The sequence below is a fragment of the Hyperolius riggenbachi genome, chromosome 5 (genome assembly GCF_040937935.1).
Source record: "Hyperolius riggenbachi isolate aHypRig1 chromosome 5, aHypRig1.pri, whole genome shotgun sequence".
In the NCBI taxonomy this organism is placed as follows: domain Eukaryota; kingdom Metazoa; phylum Chordata; class Amphibia; order Anura; family Hyperoliidae; genus Hyperolius; species Hyperolius riggenbachi.
The window spans coordinates 401,423,864-401,443,785 of NC_090650.1; the positions used below are offsets into that span (position 1 = coordinate 401,423,864).

General features: G+C 44.0%; 1 protein-coding gene across 2 annotated transcripts in view; it reads left to right on the forward strand.

The window, feature by feature from the left end:
* The window catches only part of LOC137519138 (fibrocystin-L-like), a 249,410-nt gene that overhangs the window by 199,294 nt on the left and 30,194 nt on the right, over positions 1 to 19,922 (forward strand). For both annotated transcript variants that reach the window (XM_068237922.1, XM_068237921.1), the window contains 9 exons: positions 298 to 427; positions 673 to 846; positions 4,903 to 5,006; positions 6,464 to 6,590; positions 9,077 to 9,198; positions 12,376 to 12,466; positions 15,048 to 15,196; positions 15,289 to 15,411; positions 18,258 to 18,369. In XM_068237922.1, coding sequence (XP_068094023.1) covers positions 298 to 427; positions 673 to 846; positions 4,903 to 5,006; positions 6,464 to 6,590; positions 9,077 to 9,198; positions 12,376 to 12,466; positions 15,048 to 15,196; positions 15,289 to 15,411; positions 18,258 to 18,369 — 1,132 coding nt within the window. The remainder of the gene's footprint in view (positions 1 to 297; positions 428 to 672; positions 847 to 4,902; positions 5,007 to 6,463; positions 6,591 to 9,076; positions 9,199 to 12,375; positions 12,467 to 15,047; positions 15,197 to 15,288; positions 15,412 to 18,257; positions 18,370 to 19,922) is intronic.

The window sequence follows — 19,922 nt, forward strand, 5'->3', positions numbered from 1 at the left end:
AGGCTCGTACACACACTGTACTACAGGGAACGACGGGTCCGTCAGACCCAGGCGTTCAAGCGACAGTACAGCGTGTGTGTCAGGCAGACTGATAAGGCTGTTTCTGAGCGGATCGTTCAGAAACAGCCTTATCAGTCTGCAGACAGACTGTACACGTGCTGTACTGTCGCTGGAACACCCGCCTGGTGGGAGGGTCTGACGGACCCGTCGTTTCCTGTAGTACAGAGTGTATACGAGCCTTTAAGGTGAAAAATAAGCTTTGTGAAATAACCCCAATGAAACTTGTGTATTTAACAGATCGGAGAAGATATACTGATCACCACCAGCAGTTACAAGGCCTGGCAGACAGAAACCAGAAGCATTATTGCTGTGTCAGCTGACCAGAGAAACCTCACTTTAAATGCCTCCCTCGCCTTCACCCACACAGGTAAGTCCCATGACCAAGGTTATTTGTGCAAATTCAAGAACAAATGCTATAAAGTTCACAAATGCTTGGGAAGGTCTCACCCACTACTTATCTCTGTACCATTGAGTAGCCTTTTTTTGCTGGCATTAGGCAGAGTACCGCAGTCACTGCCATGCCTCATTATTTTTCTGCCTAGGTTTGAGGCTGACTTGCTTTTTTTTGCCATGTGTCTGTTCACCTTGGTTTCTCTATCATCTTCCATGCAGCAAACACCTTCACAGTAGCCAACACCGCCCTGAATTACACGCTGGCAGCGGACGTGGCTCTACTCACTAGAAACATCAAGATCATTGGAGAAGATTACCCGGGCTGGTACACCGAATCTTTTGGAGCACGGGTCCTGGTTAGCACATTTTCAGCCAATGGCATGGCATACACAGGTAAGCACGATGTGACATCTGATGTGTCTTCATCTGATAAATTACTTAGCAACACAGCAGAGCTTCTGCCATCAAACCAGGATGGGGATGTAGACTAAACCATGTTCCGCTATGTTGAAGCTTCACTCTGCAACCCAAACGTGGTAATTCCCAGAATTCTTCACTCAGTTTACAGAGCTCACTTCCATAATCAGTTTGAGAGGCTGCATCCCTAGACATCTTCAAAAAAAAGTTAGACAAATCCATTTATTATCACGAGTCTATGAGAAGTCATATTTCTTTATTTTTTTTACAGTACTTTGTGTTTCGCTACATTGTTTTAGAAAATGTAAAATATTATTTGATTATAAACATTTTTTAATTAATAAATGTGAGGATTTAAAACCATAAAATGTTTGTTTTTATAAAGTGCAGTGAGTACTGAGTATAGTAAAAAGTAAAAAAAAAAAAAAACCTTGTTGACCTGTTAGAAATTTAGATCACAGTTTTTAGGTTTACAACAGTCAGAAAGTTGGGCAGAAACCCTTTCAGGCTGTCCACGTACTGCCATGAATACTGCATACACTGAGGTGCTCACGTGCATCTGCATGTGTCTACAAAAAAATGTAACCACAGTATAAAGGTGCGTACTCATACTCCACCTTCTCTTCCCACTCAGTTTTTCAGTCAAATATAAAGGAAGAATCAAGAGCCCACTATAGTGTAGTACTTTCAACTAAAGGGAGTAAAGTAATAGTGTAGAGCAGGAGTAGATCTACCATTAGGTAGATCGCAAAGGACTTATGGTAGATCTCGACCCCACTACATTTTCCATACTGTATATACAAGTGTGTTCCTAAAATTGTACATAGGTAGATCATTTTGTGCTTGCTAAACTTTTTAGGGCCTGTTTCCACTAGAGCGAATCCGCATGCGTTGTCTGCATGCGGATTCGCACAGCCAATACAAGTGGATGGCCCTGTTACCACTTGTCAGTTTTTTCCAGCGTTTTTCTGTGCAGGATTTTTCTGCACGGTAGGGCCTGCAGAGTTCGCCTGCGTGAGGAATGCAGGCGATTCGCAGGCTATGTATTTGATAGGGAAAACGCACATGCGTTTTGCCGCGATTTCGCTCACAAGCCGAAAAAGTGTTATACTCAGAAGTGTGGTTTACCATTAGGCAAACACTTTTTAGGCAGTAGTGGAGCTTAGAGGACTACTGTCGCAAAAGTCTTAAAATTTAAAATATATGTAAACATATGCAGATAAGAAGTATGTTTCTTCCAGCGTAAAATGAGCCATAAACTACTTTTCTCCTGTGTTGCTGTCAATTACAGTAAGTAGTAGAAAGCTGACATTACTGACAGGTTTTGGACTAGCCCATCTTCTCATGTGGGGTTCTCAGGGTTTTCTCTATTTTCAAAAGCACTTAGTGAATGGCAGGGAGGCTGGCCAGCATCCTGGTATAAATCTTTTTCAGGGAGTGTCTTTATAAAGAATAAAGGCCATGCTGAGAACTCCCTATGGATAGATGGACTAGCTCAAAACCTGTTGGCAGGGCCGGCCCTAGACTTTTTGCCGCCTGAGGCAAAATTAGAAAAAATCGCCGCCCCCACCCAGCTGTGGGTGGGGGGGGGGAGGCACCGAGCTGGAGGGGTAGCTGGCAGAAAGGGGGTATTGGGCCTAGCGGTGGGGAGGGGGGTCGGACCCCCCCTCCCTCGCCTGGGTCCCCCGATCTGCGCTCCTCCTCCAGCGTTAAGTACCAGCGTGCATATGATGAAGAGGCAACGGGCGGAGGAATCACTCACCTCTTCCGCGTTCCATCGTGCGCTCCACTGACGTCACTTCCTGCAAGGCCGTCCACTTACAATACAGTGGGCCGCAAGGCCGCTAGGCCCAATACCCCCTTTCTGCCCGCTACCCCTCCAGCTCGGCGGGCAGCCCCCAGCGTCCATGGACAGGCGGGTGCCGCCCCCCCCAGATCTGCCACCTGAGGCAAATGTTTCACCCCGCCTCATGAGCGGGCCGGCCCTGCCTGTCGGTAATGTCAGATTTCTACTACCTACTGTAAGCGACAGCAACATAGGAGAAAAGTAATTTATGGCTCATTTTGTCCTGGGAGAAACATACTTCTTATTTGCATGTGTGTACATGTATTTAAAATTTTAAGATTTTCATGACAGGTGTCCTTTAAGCCCTTCCTTTCAGGGGATGTCATTTTCTGTAGACAGGAAAATGGGGATACACACCTCCACCATAGATGGACTCGATATATGTTAAAACGATGAAACAGAGGCACCAATCAGGATAAAAAAATTTCAAAATAGATAAAAATAGGGTAGTACCCTAAGTAGTACTTACCTCCTCATTAAAGATTCAACACAAGATTAACATCAAAAATTCTTTAATTGTGTACTCCAAAATATATGATGTGTTTCGTGGGACACAGCCCACTTCCTAAGGAAGTAAAACAGGAAGAGCTGTTTTTGTAGCACAGAGAGGGTGGCGTCTCCACACCAGATTTTTAGTTGTTTGTTCTGTTCCTTTAGCTTATTTTTGACATCTGTGTTCTGTCTCTATTTTCACTCTATCATTGGCACTATAATTTTTTCTTTTCTTTTTCCTATTTTTTTCTTTTTCCTCCACTTGTGGCCACTTCTTCCCCATCTGACTCACACGGAACCTGCTTCTGCTTGAGCTCCTGCTCTTATACCCCATTCTTCCCCGTCTGTTTCACATTATGCTTCTGCTCGAGCCCCTCCTCTAATGCTCCATTCTACCCATTGTAACAGCTTCTGCTTGAGCTCCTCCTCTTATGCTGCTTCCTTTTCGCTCTAGTGTCTGTCTCAGCCCTGTTCCTTCCACGTCACCTGTTATCCATTCAGTCATTTTCACCCACTTAAAGGGAACCAGAGATGAAGCACCCTTGTGTATTTTACCATAAATATCAGTAAGAACATTAGAGAAAACACTTACCATGCTCTCTGTTTCATCCTCACTGCTAAAAGTGTCTGTTAACAGCTGTGATAAGAATCCTGGACTGAGCATTGCAGGGAATAGTTATAGCTGAGTCATTATAGCAGAACCACAAGGGGGCAGGCTTGGACTTGAAAAGACACCAGAGAAAACAGACTCAGTTATAATCTTTCCATAGCAAAGCTGGACTGAGTGCTCAGTCGGGGATTCTTATCAGAGGTGATAACAGTCAGATTAAACAGAGAACAATGAAACAAAGAGCAGATTAGGCGTTTACTGTCATGTTCCCACTGATTTATAAGGTAAAATACAAGAGGGCGCTTCATCTCTGGTTCTCTTTAAGGTGGCATTTTCAAAAATCTCTTCTTAGTGGGAGCTTTCATAGTGAAAAAGGAAAGAAATATACATACCAAATGTATGTTCTATGTTGGGGCGTTTGGGGGCGTTGAAGGGACAAAAAAAACAAAATACTGTAACATTTTTACCATATTTATTTTTTGCTTTTCATCTCACATCTCAAAAACATGAAAGCTTAGTTTGCTAAGCCTAAATAAACTTCCTCTAGATTAAGGTAGGGTTGGCAGGAAACATTCAATATGGGCACCTGTTGATTTGGACCCGAGATAGTAAGAGGTGAAATCCGCTTGACCTTTGTCTTAGAGGCAGTGCAGGAAGCAGGCGACTCCACCCCAGACTATACAGGAAAAAGAGAAGGTTCCGCACAATGCCAGACAAGAAGAGCATAATTAGCAAACTATGGACCAAAAGTAGAAACTTGATAATATCAGTATATGTGAGAAAAATCTAAGAAATAAATAGCATCTTCCTTGGGGTGTGCCCCTTGGATTTGTATGAGGTGGGAGTGGTATTGTGCATATATATGCTGTATAGCGCATTGTTCTATGATTAAGGACCATTGTGAGTCTGAAACATGTTAGTAACCTGGCTGTGTGTTTTATACTTGATTCAATAAAGGTGGATTTATTTTGGATACAGCACTGTGCGGAACATTCTCTTTCCTCCTGTATCAGTTGCATATGAAAGCTACACGTCATTATAGCTGACAGATTATGAATTCATCTTATTGCTTTCAATGTTGCAGGGAGTGCGAGAATAGAGAATGTGGAATTCTATCACAGCGGCCAGTTGGGGTACACGGACCCCTCAGACCCCCGCTACTCACTGTCCTTCCTTAACCTGGGAGAGGTAAGTGACTAGAAACATGTTCCATGTTGCCATATGTATGACATATAGTCTGATCCTCACATGCTATACTTTGGCCTTCAGTGTTGAACATTAAATGCATTTGAACAGGTCCTTGAAACAAGGGTGTAACTACAAACCATGCCCCTCCTAAAAATTCAATGCCCCCCTTGTTGTCACACATGCAGCCACCCTTCCCCTCTACTCATAACAAAGAATGAGCATGCATGGTCCCGTCACCTGGTTATTTGGGCACAGGGTGATCCGAATAAAGGCTCACCCTCCTGCCACTGAAATTCCGGGGCGGCGTTAAATACTATTCCCCATCCGAGTCGTAGCAGCTTGGAGGGACATGTAATTCGGGGTCCGAGTGTGGACTGCATAAACTCTCTATTCCCCCTCATAACATATACCGTATTTTTCAGACTATAAGACGCTCCTGACCGTAAGACGCACCTAGGTTTAGAGGGCAAAAACCAGGGGAAAAAATATATACTAAACCTGGTGCACCCATGGTGAAGGGGCATCTTGTGGATTATGCCCCCTTGTACCTCATGCCCCCGTGTACCTCTTGTGTCTCCCTGAGTCCTCCTCTGTCACCCTTGTGTCTTCCTGTGTCCCCCATGTATCCACCTCTGTCCTCCTTGTGTCCTCCTCTATGCCCCTTTGTGTCCCCGTTTATCCTCCGTTTGTCCCCCTGTGTCCTCTCTGCATGGGCACAGTACAGGGAGTCCCCAACATTGCAGCGGGTTAGAGGTTTGTATTGGTAGGAGTTCACAAGTCAGGAACTCAATGCATTTGGACTATAAGACGCAGTCCCACTTTTGGGGGAGAAAAAGTGTATCTTATATTTCAAAAAATACAGTAATTAATGTATTCCTTGTTTTGCTGTTGCACACAGTGCATGATCCAGCCTAGTGGCTGGGTAGTGAACTGGTTGAGGCAAAGTGGTTGAGGGCTTTGCCTCTGACACAGGAGACCAGGGTTCAAATTGTGGCTCTTCCTATTCAGTAAGCCAGCACCTATTCAATGAGTAGGCTTTGGGCAAGACTCCATAACACTACTACTGTCTATAGAGTGTGCACTAGTGGCTGCAGCTTTGGCGCTTTGTGTCCACCAGGAGAAAAGCGCAATATAAATGCTCTATGTCTTGTCATGATCCCTCTCTGAGCAATGAGTGTAAAACTGGAGAAATTGCAGGGGTGGGAAGGATGTGTGAAAGTGAAAACACAAACAGAAATGTCTAAGTTTTATTCTATCAAACTGTACTGTATTCTGTTTCTATGGTTTCCAACAGGCTTACTAGCAAATTACAGCAGCTGAATGATATTTACCAAGTGTACTCCTTTATCAGTTATACAAGAATACATTCACAGAACCCATTATTTATCCCAGCTTACCTTTTCCTAAATTATAAAATGACTATAACAGTTGATTATAAAATGTTCTGTCTTTATCAGGTATCTTCCAATTACTCTTATGTGAGGGGCTGCGCCTTCCACAATGGCTTCTCTCCCGCCATTGGAGTTTTCAATACTAACGGGCTGGATGTGGATGACAATATTGTACACTTCACTGTAGGAGAAGGTAAACAACGTATTTATATTGTATTGGAGGTGTTAGATTTATAAGGTACTTATTTCTTATGCCGCTTCTACTTCCTGTGTAGGCAGGATGTGATTCCAGCAAATCAAAGCATTACTAATCTATCACCTGATCAAACTGATCATGTTTCTCCAGGACTTCTGGTACACATAATCAACCTGGATTCACCTTTCCACTGATGGCTGAGAATGATGTTGTGGCTGCAGCCTCTGCTGTGTACTGCATAGATAGCTCACAACTGTCTCTCTTGCAGTGGGACAGTCCCTCTTTGGAAACCAAATCCCCCTGTCCCACTTTCAGGACTGATGCACAGATCTATTGTAAATCTATGTTTTTTTTTTCTACTGAAAACATGTGTTTAACTGACTCTAAACTTTATTCCCATCAATTAAATTGATATATTTCTTAATTTCAATTGTTAAAATGAAGAAAAACGAATGATGACAGAAAGGACCAGTGTGGCTTGAATGATAAAACATCTCTTGCTTCTGTCTTTGTGGTATGTGTGACTATCTGGGCTGCTTCACATGGACGTTTTGCTGGCAATAAACATGGCATCTACTGCCGTCCCATGCAAGTGAATGGGATCGTTAAGGGCTGGTTCACACAGACGTTTTGCTGGCATTAAACGCAGCGTTTTAAAAGTAACGTTTTTAGGGATCTACCGTCCTCCCATGCAAGTGAATGGGAGCGTTTAGTAAAAGCTTTTTCAGGCTTTCATGAAAGCCTGGCAGTTGATCCCGGCGTCTCATCTCATCTCAAAAGCAACATGCAGCTTCTAGAAGGCGTTTGAAAGCCAGCAAAAGACAATGAAAGCCCATAAAAGCCAAATAAAGCTCACAAAAGCCCATCCTTCCCATACACTTCCTGTAAAAGCCACCAAAAGCCCAGAAAATGCAACGCTCTCCTGAAAGCCATTAAAAGCCTTCAAAAGCCATTAAAAGCTAAGCTGTTAAATGCTGGCATTCTTGAAAAAAAAACAACAACACAGCGTTTGAATGAAACACTAAGCAGAAGATCAGGTGAAGCCCATGTGTACCAGCCCTTATTAGTACAAGCTTTTACAGGCTTTCATGAAAGCCTGGCAGTTGATCCTGACGTCTCGTCTCATCTCAAAAGCAAGGCATTTGAAAGCCAGTGAAAGCCCATAAAAGCCTAGCCTTTCCCTATACTTCCTACAAAAGCCAACAAAAGGCAAGAAAACACAACGCTTTCCTGAAAGCCATTAAAGTGAATGGGAACCGCATTTAAAAAATGAGACAGATACTTACCTAAGGAGAGGGAAGGCTCTGGGTCCTATAGAGCCTTCCCGCTCCTCTCCTGGTCCCCTCTTTCCAGTGCTGGCTCGCCCGGTAGCAGTATTTGACTAATTTAGTTAAATACTGCTTTACCCGGCTGAAGGAGGCTTCAGAAGTCTTCAGGGAGCCTGAGTGCTCCTGAATAAGGGCAGCCCTGTACTGCACCTGCACAAGCACGCTCTCTTGCACGCTCACACCTGTGCAGTATGGAGCCGCACGTCTTCGGGAGGACACGGCTCCCGAAGACTTCCAAATACCCTTTTGGTGGGGGTTTTAAAAGGGGGGGAGCAAGCACAGGATAGAGGGCACCGAGAGAGGAGACGGAAGGCTCTATACGACCCAGAGCCTTCCCTCTCCTTAGGTAAGTATTTGATTCATTTTTTTTTTTAAAATGCGGTTCCCATTCACTTTAAAAGCCTTCAAAAGCCATGAAAAGCTTAGCTGTTAAACGCCAGCATTCTTGAAAAAGAAAAAACACAGCATTTGAGCGAGACACTGAGCAGAAGCTCAGCAGAAGCCAGTGTGAACCAGCCCTTAGTGGAGGCGTGGTTAGAGGTGTGGCAGAGGCGTGTCTTAAAGAGGAACTGTAGAAAAAAGGGGAAACAAATAAATCAATACATTGCAAAGTGAGAAGTTAAAAAAATAGAGGAGAGATCAAGAAATTATTGATATTTGTCATGTGATTTGTTCAGATTGTTTCAGCTACAGCCTGCCTGCATGTAATCATCTTTACTACTAGCAGACATAAATAAAACCAGACAGGACCAACTGCCATTGTCTATAACCACACCCCCTAATAATGCGATAGGCTAAAAGGTTGTTTTTTTTACAGATGTACATATGCAAAGAGGGAGATACTGGTTGCTTGGCAGTTGGAAAGAGCTGTTATTCCCAGAATGCAACAAGGCTCACAGACAGGAAAATGTCAGGACCTGGATGCTGACATCACACTGTGGGAGGGGTTTTACCATGATATCAGCCATACAAACCTCCCCTAATGATCTATTCAAGAAAAGATAAAGATTTATCAGGGGAAAATGGGTATCAGCTACTGACTGGGATGAAGTTCATTATTTGGTTACAGTTCCTATTTAAAGTGTTCCTCTTTCTTAGTTCAAAAAATTGGAAGGTATGTAATTGTATTTTTCTGCTTTCTTCACCCTTGCTCAGGAATCCGTATAACGGGAGCACAAGTAAATGTGAGAAGAAATCTGGTAGCGCTCGCCATCTGGCCCGGCACATACCAAGGCAGGATGGAGACAAGTAACATCCTGTGGCATGCTGGAATACAGGTACCTTTTTATAGAAGTTAATTGGCAGTACTCGTAATGAGGCCTCTCCAAAACTGCACAGGGTGTGATGTAAGGACAGGGACAGAAGGCTATCTGTAGTTATTGTAGATTTTTTATTTTAGTAGCCTGCAATCCGCCAGAAGTAACCACAAGTGATGAGGTCGGCAAGGACTACGTTTTAGTATCTCTCCTCAAAGTGCAATGGGAAATTTAGCCAACACTGCATAATCTACGTGTTTAACACCCTGACCCTCTAGAGCTTCAGGGGGCAGAGGGAACTCTCTGCTCATGCCAATGGCACTGAGGGTTTTAAAGACCGCTTGTGACCCAGTGACCAGCTGGAGGGGGCGGGGCTGGCACCAGCTCATAGTTTTGGCCCCTTGCTCATAATTAAGGGACACAACCTGGTACCGGATGGGGTCAAAGCGTTGGATAACGCTGTATCAGACTAGATCTGGAAACAGCGCCCCCTAGTGATTAGCACAAATGCACCCACATAATACTTAAATAAGGTGACATTGCGATGGAGGACGAGGCCGCAGCAATCAAACGTCCAACACTTTGATCTGATTTTATCAGTGAACAGTACCACCTAGTGGCAGCCATTTTTCCTATGTCAAACTATGTCCAAAATAGGAACTATGCTGGAAAAGGCTAATGTCAGATGTAGTCCGACATAGGATTGGAAGGTGTTAATGAAATGTCTTCTAGAACAGGCACAGAAGGAGATTTAGGCCTGGGACCCACTGGGTTCACTTTTGAAGTGCTTGCCCATCGCCGACGATCATCAAAGCTCTACACCAATGGATTTCCACAGGTTGATCCCACCCACAGCATTATAATCGATGTTGCTTGCGAATTTTTACAAAAAGTAATTTTCGCATCGAAAATGCTATTTTCGATATCGAGAAATTTTTTGCAAAAATAGCTTGTATTTTTGCATTTGTGCATTTTTTTGGTGAAAACGCAAACAAAACATATTTTACAGCGAAAAGCGAAAAAAGTGTGTGAAAACAATATTTTTATTGCAAACAATTTTTACTCAAAAACGCAAAACAATCAATATTTCCACTCTAAAAAATAACACTTATTTTTTTATGCCATTTTTGCTCGATATTCAAATTTAACTTTAATTTTGCTAAAATGAATGCAAAAAGAATATTAGCATTTTTACTTATCACTGGTTTTGATCGTGGAACGATCCCAAACGCAGCTTGCAGTGTTTTGGGTTGCCGTAGCCAAATCGCGATTGCTCAGGGAGCTTTGCAATTTGACGAAAAGTGCCCGTAGCTGGTCCCAGGCCAAATGCTACAACCAGGGCAGGATTTCCCATACGGAACTGGCGGCTGGTCATGGAAAGGTGGCTCCCTCCTGTCTCTGAGTGCCACTCTCTCTCTTTCCCTATGCAGAGTCCTGTTGAGAGTGTCTCAGCAGTCCACCGATGAGATCTCCCTTCAGTCAGGAGCACCTCTACCTACTTAATTCTGAGGTTCTTCTAGCCACCTAATACTTGGGGGCACCTGTAGCTGACTCTGTAGCTATCTATGACGGATAAGGAAAGTGAGGGAGAAGTGACAGTTGGGGCAGCCAAAATTCTTACGGTGCAGTTTGGTGGGGGTTTGTACGTTCATGGAGGGTGAACTCTAAGGTGCCAGGACATCTGTGCCTATAGGCTCCTGTGAAGTAAATCTGGGCCTGGCTACAACAACTTTGAATTGCTTTGACCAAGGGTGCATTTTCTGACCTATTACACCACTATCATCAAACCACACGTCCCAGCATGCCTGACGAAGCAACCTAGCAAGTTTGACAGCCTAAAGGGGCACTACAGCAAAAAACTGTAAAATTTAAAATGTGTGCAAACATATACAAATAAGAAGTACATTTTTTCCAGAGTAAAATGAGCCATAAATTACTTTTCTCCTATGTTGCTGTCACTTACAGAAGGTAGTAGAAATCTGACAGAAGTGACAGGTTTTGGACTAGTCCATCTCTTTATAGGGGATTCTCCGGGATATATTTATTTTCAAAAGCACTTGAGTGAATGGCAGTTGCTCTGTCCAACTGCCAAATAACTGTGTAGTGAGCAGGGAAGCTGGCCAACATCATTGTTTAAATCCTTTTTTGGGAATATCTTTATAAAGAATAAAAGCCTTGCTGAGAATCCCCTATGAAGAGATGGACTAGTCCAAAACCTGTCACTTCTGTCAGATTTCTACTACCTACTGTAGGTGACAGCAACATAGGAGAAAAGTCATTTATGGCTCATATTACTCTGGAAAAAAAATGTACTTCTTATTTGTATACGTTTGCACATATTTTAAATTTTACAGTTTTTCGCTGTAGTGCCCCTTTAACTTTCCGTGTTCTGAGTTGCCAAATTAATGGTATTGTCATTACCAAGATTGCCCCTTGGGCTTTTTATTGTAGATGGAGAACACTACAGAACATTAACGATTCTTCAATCCTAGACCAGATTATTAAGAGCACACATCTGCTATCAGGTAGCAAGAGCCTGAAATCCCTTGCTGGGTCATATCAGAATATAAAGGGACTCCTGAAATGTTTGGGAAACAGCAGGGAGGTAATTGCAGTCACATGCACACACCTGCTGTAACAACTTTCTTTAGCAGATCTTGGTTGTCTTAGACGTGTTCATGAAGCTGCCACTGTACAGCTGCAAAGTTAGTATCCTTTCAGCAATCATCGCCATATCCTGATGTGACCCAGGTGCCGACTTCAGGCTTTTGCTACCCTATAGCAAATAGTTAAAGTGAACCCACGGTGAGAATGATATGAAGGCTGCCATATATATATTTCCTTTTAAACAATACCAGTTGCCTGGCCAGCCCTGCTGATCTATTTGGCTGCAGCAGTGGCTGAAGTACACCAGAAACAAGCATGCAGCTAATCAGGAAACTGGTGTTGCCTAAAAGGAGATAAATATGGCAGCTTCCATATAACTTTCATTGAGGGTTCACTTTAAAAAAGAATCCAGTCCAGGTTTTCTGGGTTATTTTGTAGGTTTGCTTAGTAAATGAACCCCTCTCTGTTAGGTGACCTGACAAACGTGATACATTTTACTAGCCTGTGCAGAGTTTGTTAATAAAGTTACTTTGAACAAAAGTTGTCAAGTATAAGGCGGGAAAACATTGTTTTTTTAACTTCCACATCCAGATCAACGAAGGCAGCGACATCGTCCTGCAGGATAACGTGGTGGCTGGATTTGAACGGGCCGGATATCGTATAAACGGCGAACCTTGTAATGGTGAGAATCCAAATGCAGATTATCATTTAATTAACATCTTTTTTTTTTTTACGATACATAAAACAAAACAGACAATGGTGAGGAGCATAGATACATGAGAAGTTCAATACACTGTACTGTACAGAATGCTGCCACAAGTAGGGCTGCTCAAATCCGGATCCGGGACATACCCGTATAGTTGCTATCCAGATATCTCCCAGTAAACCTGTGCTCAATCTTACCTGTCTGACGTCTTCTTCTTCCATCCCTCGTCGCCTCCCACGATGCACTCCACGCGCGTCACCTGATTACAAACACTTCCTCCTTCAACCTAGAAGGAGGAAGTGTTTGTAATCACGTGACCACCGCTTGGACCGCATCGTGGGATGCGCCGAGGGACGGACCAAAGAAGACGTCAGACAGGTAAGATTGATCCCCACCCACCCACCCCGCACAGGTAACTGGGAGATATCCGGATAGCAACTATCCAGATGTCTCACTGATCGGATTTGAGCAGCCCTGGCCACAAGACTGTTAACAAGCTAACCCCACCATTTCCGCATAACACCAATCATTTGCTCACTATACTGGCTAAACATAAAATGGAGAATCCTTTTCAAAATTGGCATACTAACCTTCAAATCCCTACAAGACCAAGGCCCTGGATACCTGAAGGATTTTTCACACACCTCCCACAACCTCAGATCAAAAAGATCCAATAACTTGACCATCCCTCCCGTACGCACCACTATCCTCCCTGGAGCTTTGATTAATTGCGGCGCATGAAGCTTTGATTAATTGCGGTGCACGGCGATTAATTGCCGCGGGAGGTTTTTTTTCAGCTAATTTTTTTTTTTTTACATGTAGCTAGCCTAGTGCTAGCTACATGCTTCCCCCCTCCCTTCGCTATCCCACCCACCCCTCCGATCGCCGCCGGCCATCACACCAAACATGAAATCCCGTTCTGAACGGGATTTCCTGTATGGGCTTTCCTCATCGCAATGGCGACGATCAGAATAACGTCATCGACATCGTGACATCAGGGGGAGTCCCGATCCACCCCATAGCGCAGCCTGGCGGTGATTGGCCAGGCTGCGCGAGGGGTCTGCGGGGGGCCCTCTTTTGCGGCGGGTAGCAGCAGATCGGCGGCGAGCGGTGGCGATCGCAACAAACACGCAGCTAGCAAAGTGCTAGCTGCGTGTTTGAAAGAAAATTATTCAAATCGGCCCATTAGGGCCTGAGCGGTGCCCTGCAGCGTTACTAGACGAGCTGAGCTCGTCCGTAACGCCCAGGAGGCTATGTACTGATCTGAGACAAGCATATGCGCTTTGGGTGCTACGGGAGAAAATCGCTTTACAAATGTCTAATTTTGTTGTTGTACAATCGTCCTGATTGCAAAAGGGTTACAACTTTGGTTAGAATCTTTAGATACAATTTTTATGTTTTCGCATTTAAGTATTTGTTCTGGTGTTGCTGGATGTCCTATCCAGCAACACCAGAACAAATACTTAAATGCGAAAACATAAAAATTGTATCTAAAGATTCTAACCAAAGTTGTAACCCTTTTGCAAATCCATAATTAACCTATGGTCAGTTTGAAAATAGATTTGCAATAAATTAAAATTTTGCAGTTTCGCAATGCAGACTCAAATCCATGAAATTCAGAATTCATTCAGGATTTAAGGCCAAATTTTGGAATTTCATTGGATTCAGAATTTGGCAAATTTGACCATCCATATCAGTGAAATGCTAATACAGCTAATACATTGTATCTGGCACTGGCAGGGATTGCTTGATGCCAGATACATGTAATTGCCGGCTGCCTTAGCAACCATACAAAAAAGCACAACCGTACCACCCTCTTGTGTGGAATAGAATACTCAACAAGCCCCCAGAAATGTCCTATAGCTCCTTGCAGGCTACTGGCAGCCTTCTGACATCCTCCTGCATGGCTCCCGGTGTGTCACCTGACCAGCATCTGGTCAGGTGACACACTGGGAGATGTGCATGGATGCTGGAAGCTGCTATCAGCCCGATAGGTGCTACAGGATGTCGCTGGAGGATCTTGAGAATTTTATGGCTGGAACTCTCCCCCCCCCCCCCCCCCCCCAACTCTCCATTATCCCCTCAGGCATGCCGGTTAGTTGAGACTTCTGGTTGCCGGTTGCTCAAGTTCCAGGTAATGACTTTACTATAATACTGGCTTAGGTGCATGTTGTGTTGTGTGCAGCTTAGAATTAGGCCAAGCAAAATTGGCAGGGATTGCATTTGATTTTTCCAATTCCAATCTGTGTAAAATCAGAATTCAATTTTCATGGAGGCCACAATTATTAGCATCTCATTGACCACCCCTAGTTACCTTCCTGAAAGAGCTCCCCATATATTCCTATAGATCCGCTAGATGATTCGAAATATGCCATTTCCATATCTGGTGCTCTCTGGTAGATATTCTGCAGGAACTCAATCAGTTTTCTGACTTACAATGGTCAGGCTGGATGTGGAAAGTCTTTGTCAGAATTCCAGACAATGGTAAAGATTCTCTTGTTCTTTGCTGCTTAAGACCAGACATCAGAGTTTTAGCATCTGACTGTTGATGTTGCAGGTTTCGCCAATCCCAATCCACAGTGGTACAACAACGAGGCCCATGGTGGGCTATACGGAGTCTACATGAATGCAGATGGTTTGCCAACTTGCTCACTGGTTAGGGGGTTCATATTATGGAGATGCTGGGATTATGGTATCTACATCCAGGTAAGTGACTGAGGGCATTTGCTCTATGGCTGTACCAAGTATCTTAAGAAATGATCTCTAAATTATTTTTTAATCTATGTTCTGCTTTGTAGACTACATCCTCTGTACAGATTTCGGAGGTGGTTCTGGCAGAAAACGGGATGGGAATACTTCCCATTGTCTACACTCCTGCATCGGTGTCTCATGAAATCTCCAATAAGACTGTTGACATCTCGGTAAGAAAGGGTTATACTTTGGTATTGATAGAGGCCTGTAAAACCTTACGCTGCAGGCAAACCAACCATTACTTCCACTACACCTTTCCCTACACACGTTGTATAATGTGTGCCCACCCCAACTCCAACCTGTGACTGGCCATTTCTACCATCTGAATGATACTTGGCCAATAGTAATGGCGGAACATGGCCATTTTCATTTCACCATAATTTTTGCAAAAAAATGAGAATATTCGCAAAAATATATGGGTATGAGAAAACTAATTTACACTAAATGCATTGAAATCCATGGGCATGAGAATATACATTTCCCAACAAATCAGTATATATGCAAAAATTTATGGGCAGACATTTTTTCTTAATGCATTGAAGTCAATGGACAAGAGAGAACAACAAAGTTCACACTTTTGTGAAAATTCTAAGTATTGTAAAAATTCCATTATATTTTTGTGATGCCAAAATCCTAGCTCTGCCTGTTCAGTAAGCCAGCACCTATTCAGTAGGAGACCTTAGGCAAGTCTCCCTAACACTGCTACTGCCTATAGAGCGCGTCCTAGTGCTGAGTCCGCCAGGAGAAAAGCGCAATATAAATGTTATTTGTCATGTCTTGTCTTGTCTAATATTGAGTTGGGTGAAAAAGCTAATTTGATGCAAAAATCAATTTGGTAAAAAATCAAGTTTATGGCCAATCAAAACTGGTATGTGTGCATAACCCATCTATGGAGAACACTATGCCAGATATGTGCTTTAATCTGTTTGTTGGCCAAGAAGAACAAAAAATATACTGAGTAGAATTTGAAGATCACTGCATGAAGGGTTCCAATTTTATTAAGCATGATCAACTTTTCCCCCTCCATGATTCCCATGCTTGGTGTTGATTAAGATGAATGGGAAGAGTCACTCCGGGGAGACAAATGCTTAAAACTGTTTAACCTCCTTGCCGGTCTAATTCCCGCCGGCAAGGAGGCAGCGCAGCACTTTTTTTTTTTTCTTCAAATCATGTAGCGAGCCCAGGGCTCGCTACATGATAGCCGCTGAGCAGCGGCATCCCCCCAACCACTCCAATCGCCTTCGGCGATCAGAGTAAGCAGGAAATCCCGTTCAGAACGGGATTTCCTGCAGGGCTTTCCCGGTCGCCATGGCGACGGGGCGGGATGACGTCACCGACGTCATGAATGTCGGGACGTCATAGGGAATCCCAATCCACCCCTCAGCCCTGCATGGCACTTATTGGCCAGGCTGCGCAGGGGTCTGGGGGGGGGGGGGACGGCTCGGCGGGGTAGCGCCGAATCGGCGGGTAGGGGTGGCGATCGCGTACTACACGCAGCTAGCAAAGTGCTAGCTGCGTGTAGGAAAAAAAATTATGCAAATCGGCCCAGCGGGGCCTGAGAAATCCTCCTGCGCAGGTTACCCCGAGCTGAGCTCGGGATAACCGGCAAGGAGGTTAAAAGCCTTAAAGAGAACCTGAGAAGAGGCGAAATGAAAAATGAAAAATTAGAGTATTGTGCAAAAGTCCATTTAATTCAACTTAAAAGGTGGAACTAATATGTGAAACTAGTGACCTTAGCCCGTTTAAAAACGGGCTAGGTCTGTCACTAATCCGCCATTTGCACGCGCACGCGCTATGCAATCACATGCGCCTTTGCACGCGACTGCCACGCGCACCTGCGCCCGCACGTCGCACTCCGTCGTGCGCGCACCCGCCCCTTCTGGCCCTGTCCTCCTCTGGCTCTCGGCAATGTCTCTGCGTCTGTCCATGCACATTCACAGTGCAAAAAAACACTGACACAGGGACAGACGCAGGGACACTTGCAAATTATATGAGATAGGAACCCTTTGCAGGTGTTTTGGATGAATTAGCTGATTAGAGTCTGACCCTTCTGAGCCTAGAATATTGAACATTTTCACAATATTCTAATGGTCTAATATTCTGATTTGGAGGTCTCATAAGCTGTAATCCATAATCATCAAAATTTTAACAAATAAAGGCCTGAAATATCTCTATTTGCATGCAGTGAGTTTATTTCATATATTAGTTTCACCTTTTAAGGGTAGCAGGAAAAAAGGGTCCCGGTGGCTAGTGGACAAAAAGGGCGCCACCAAAGACTCTAATGCAATTATCGTTAACAGGGCAAAAAAAGCAGAAAAAAGGACGCCTGATAAATATACTGTATGTTAACAACATTAGAACATTATAGTTCTGAAGAATTTTATCGTTTTTGAAGCTTGCAATGTTATAGTTTTTGTCATTATTTGGTTTGTATATACAGATTTTACTTTATCAAAGATATCGTTTCTATGTGTAAAAGGGTGTTTCTGCAGGGGGAGTGGTTAGAGTTAGGCACCACCTGGGTGGTGATTAGTTTTAGGCAACACCAGGGGGGTGGTTAGGGTTAGGCACCACCAGGGGAGATTAGGGTTAGGCACCACCGGTGTTGGTTAGGTTTAGGTGCCACCAGGGGAGTGGTTCATTTTTGGCACCACCAGGTGAGGATTCTGTGTGAGAGTAGGATTGGGTAAAGCTGACGCTGTATTGTTGAATTACGTAATGATTTTTAAAGTTAATATCTTTTCGTTATTATCTCCCGTCTGTTTTTAAAAACTGTATTTACCATTAACGAAGATTTCGTTATAGACCGGTGCCATTTAGTTATCCAGCCGAGCCCTTTTTTCCTGGCGCCTTTTTTTCATGCATGCCCTTTTAACTTGAATTACTGACATAAATGGACTGTTGCACGATATTCTAATTTTTCGAGTTTCACCTGTATATCACCTATTCTCATCACCATGCCAGATTGGTAACACTACTGATATATTTTACAAAAATATTTTCTTCCTATTTTTAGAATGCCCTGGTTGTTGGCAGCAGCCCCAGCTTCGATTGTGGCGACAGTCTGACCAACAGTGACCCCAACCTCCTCCTCTCTGAGCAGCACCGCAGCCACCGTCCTCTGACAGGTACTGCCCAGCTCTGCACACACATAAGGGATAAGAGAAAGCATGGGGTCTGTAGGCCCACCTTCCCAGTTCTGACACATCCCTGCGGCCTATGTGCACAAGGACAGATAGTTTATTTAATAAGCCAAGGAACGATGTGTAAGGAGCAATAACTTCCAGGGGCCATATAAAATATCATTTAGACAAAATGGCATTTTCTCAGCAGTTTAAAGTAAACCTGTAGTGTGAGAGATATTCAGGCAGCCATATTTATTTTCTTAAAACCAATGCCAATTGCCTTGCTGTTCAGCTGGTCCGGTGTGGTGAAAATAAATGCAACTTTGTCAGAATGTGCAACCTCTACCATTCTTCTGCTATGGGGTGCATATTCTGACATATTGCATAAATTGCTACCTGTAGAGAAAAAATGTTACAACTTCATCAGAATTTGCAACCTCTACCCTTCCTCCTTCTCACACAAACCTTCCAACCTTTCTGCCTAACACTAACCTACCATATCCTGTGCCTAAAACTACCCGCCGCTCATCCTATGCCTAACCTACCATATCCTGTGCCTAAAACTACCCACCACTCGTCCTGTGCCTAACCTACCATATCCTGTGCCTAAAACTACCCTTCACCCATTCTATGCCTACCCTACCATATCCTGTGCCTAAACCTACCCTTCACCCATCCCATGCCTAACCTACCATATCCTGTACCTAAAATTACCCTCCACCCGTCCTGTGACTAACCTACCATATCCTGTGTCTACCCTTCACCCATCCCATGCCTAACCTACCATATCCTGTACCTAAAATTACCCTCCGCCCGTCCTGTGACTAACCTACCATATCCTATGCCTAACCTACCCTTCACCCATCCCATGCCTAACCTACCATATCCTGTACCTAAAACTACCCTCCACCCGTCCTGTGACTAACCTATCATATCCTGTGCCTAAAACTACCCTCTGCCCGTCATGTGCCTAACTTACCATATCTTGTGCCTAAAACTACCCTCTGCCCATCCTGTGCCTAACCTACCATATTCTGTGCCTAAAACTACCCTCCACCCATCCTGTGCCTAACCTACCATATCCTGTACCTAAAACTACCCTCCACCCATCCTATGCCTAACTATATCCTGTGCCTAAAACTACTTTCTGCCCATCCATGCCTAATCTGCCCTATCCTCTGCCTAAAACTACCCTCCACCTATCCTATGCCTAACTATATCCTATGCCTAAAACTACCCTTCACCCATCATATGCCTAACCTACCAAATCCTGTACCTAAAACTACCCTCCACCCGTCCTGTGACTAACCTACCATATCCTGTGCCTAAAAATACCCTCCGCCCATCATGTGCCTAACCTACCATATCCTGTGCCTAAAACTACCCTCCACCCATCCTGTGCCTAACCTACCATATTCTGTCCCTAAAACTACCCTCTGCCCATCCTGTGCCTAACCTACCATATCCTGTGCCTACTTTCCACCCATCCATACCTAATCTGCCCTATCCTCTGCCTAAATCTACCCTCCACCCTTACCATGCTAACCTACCCTATT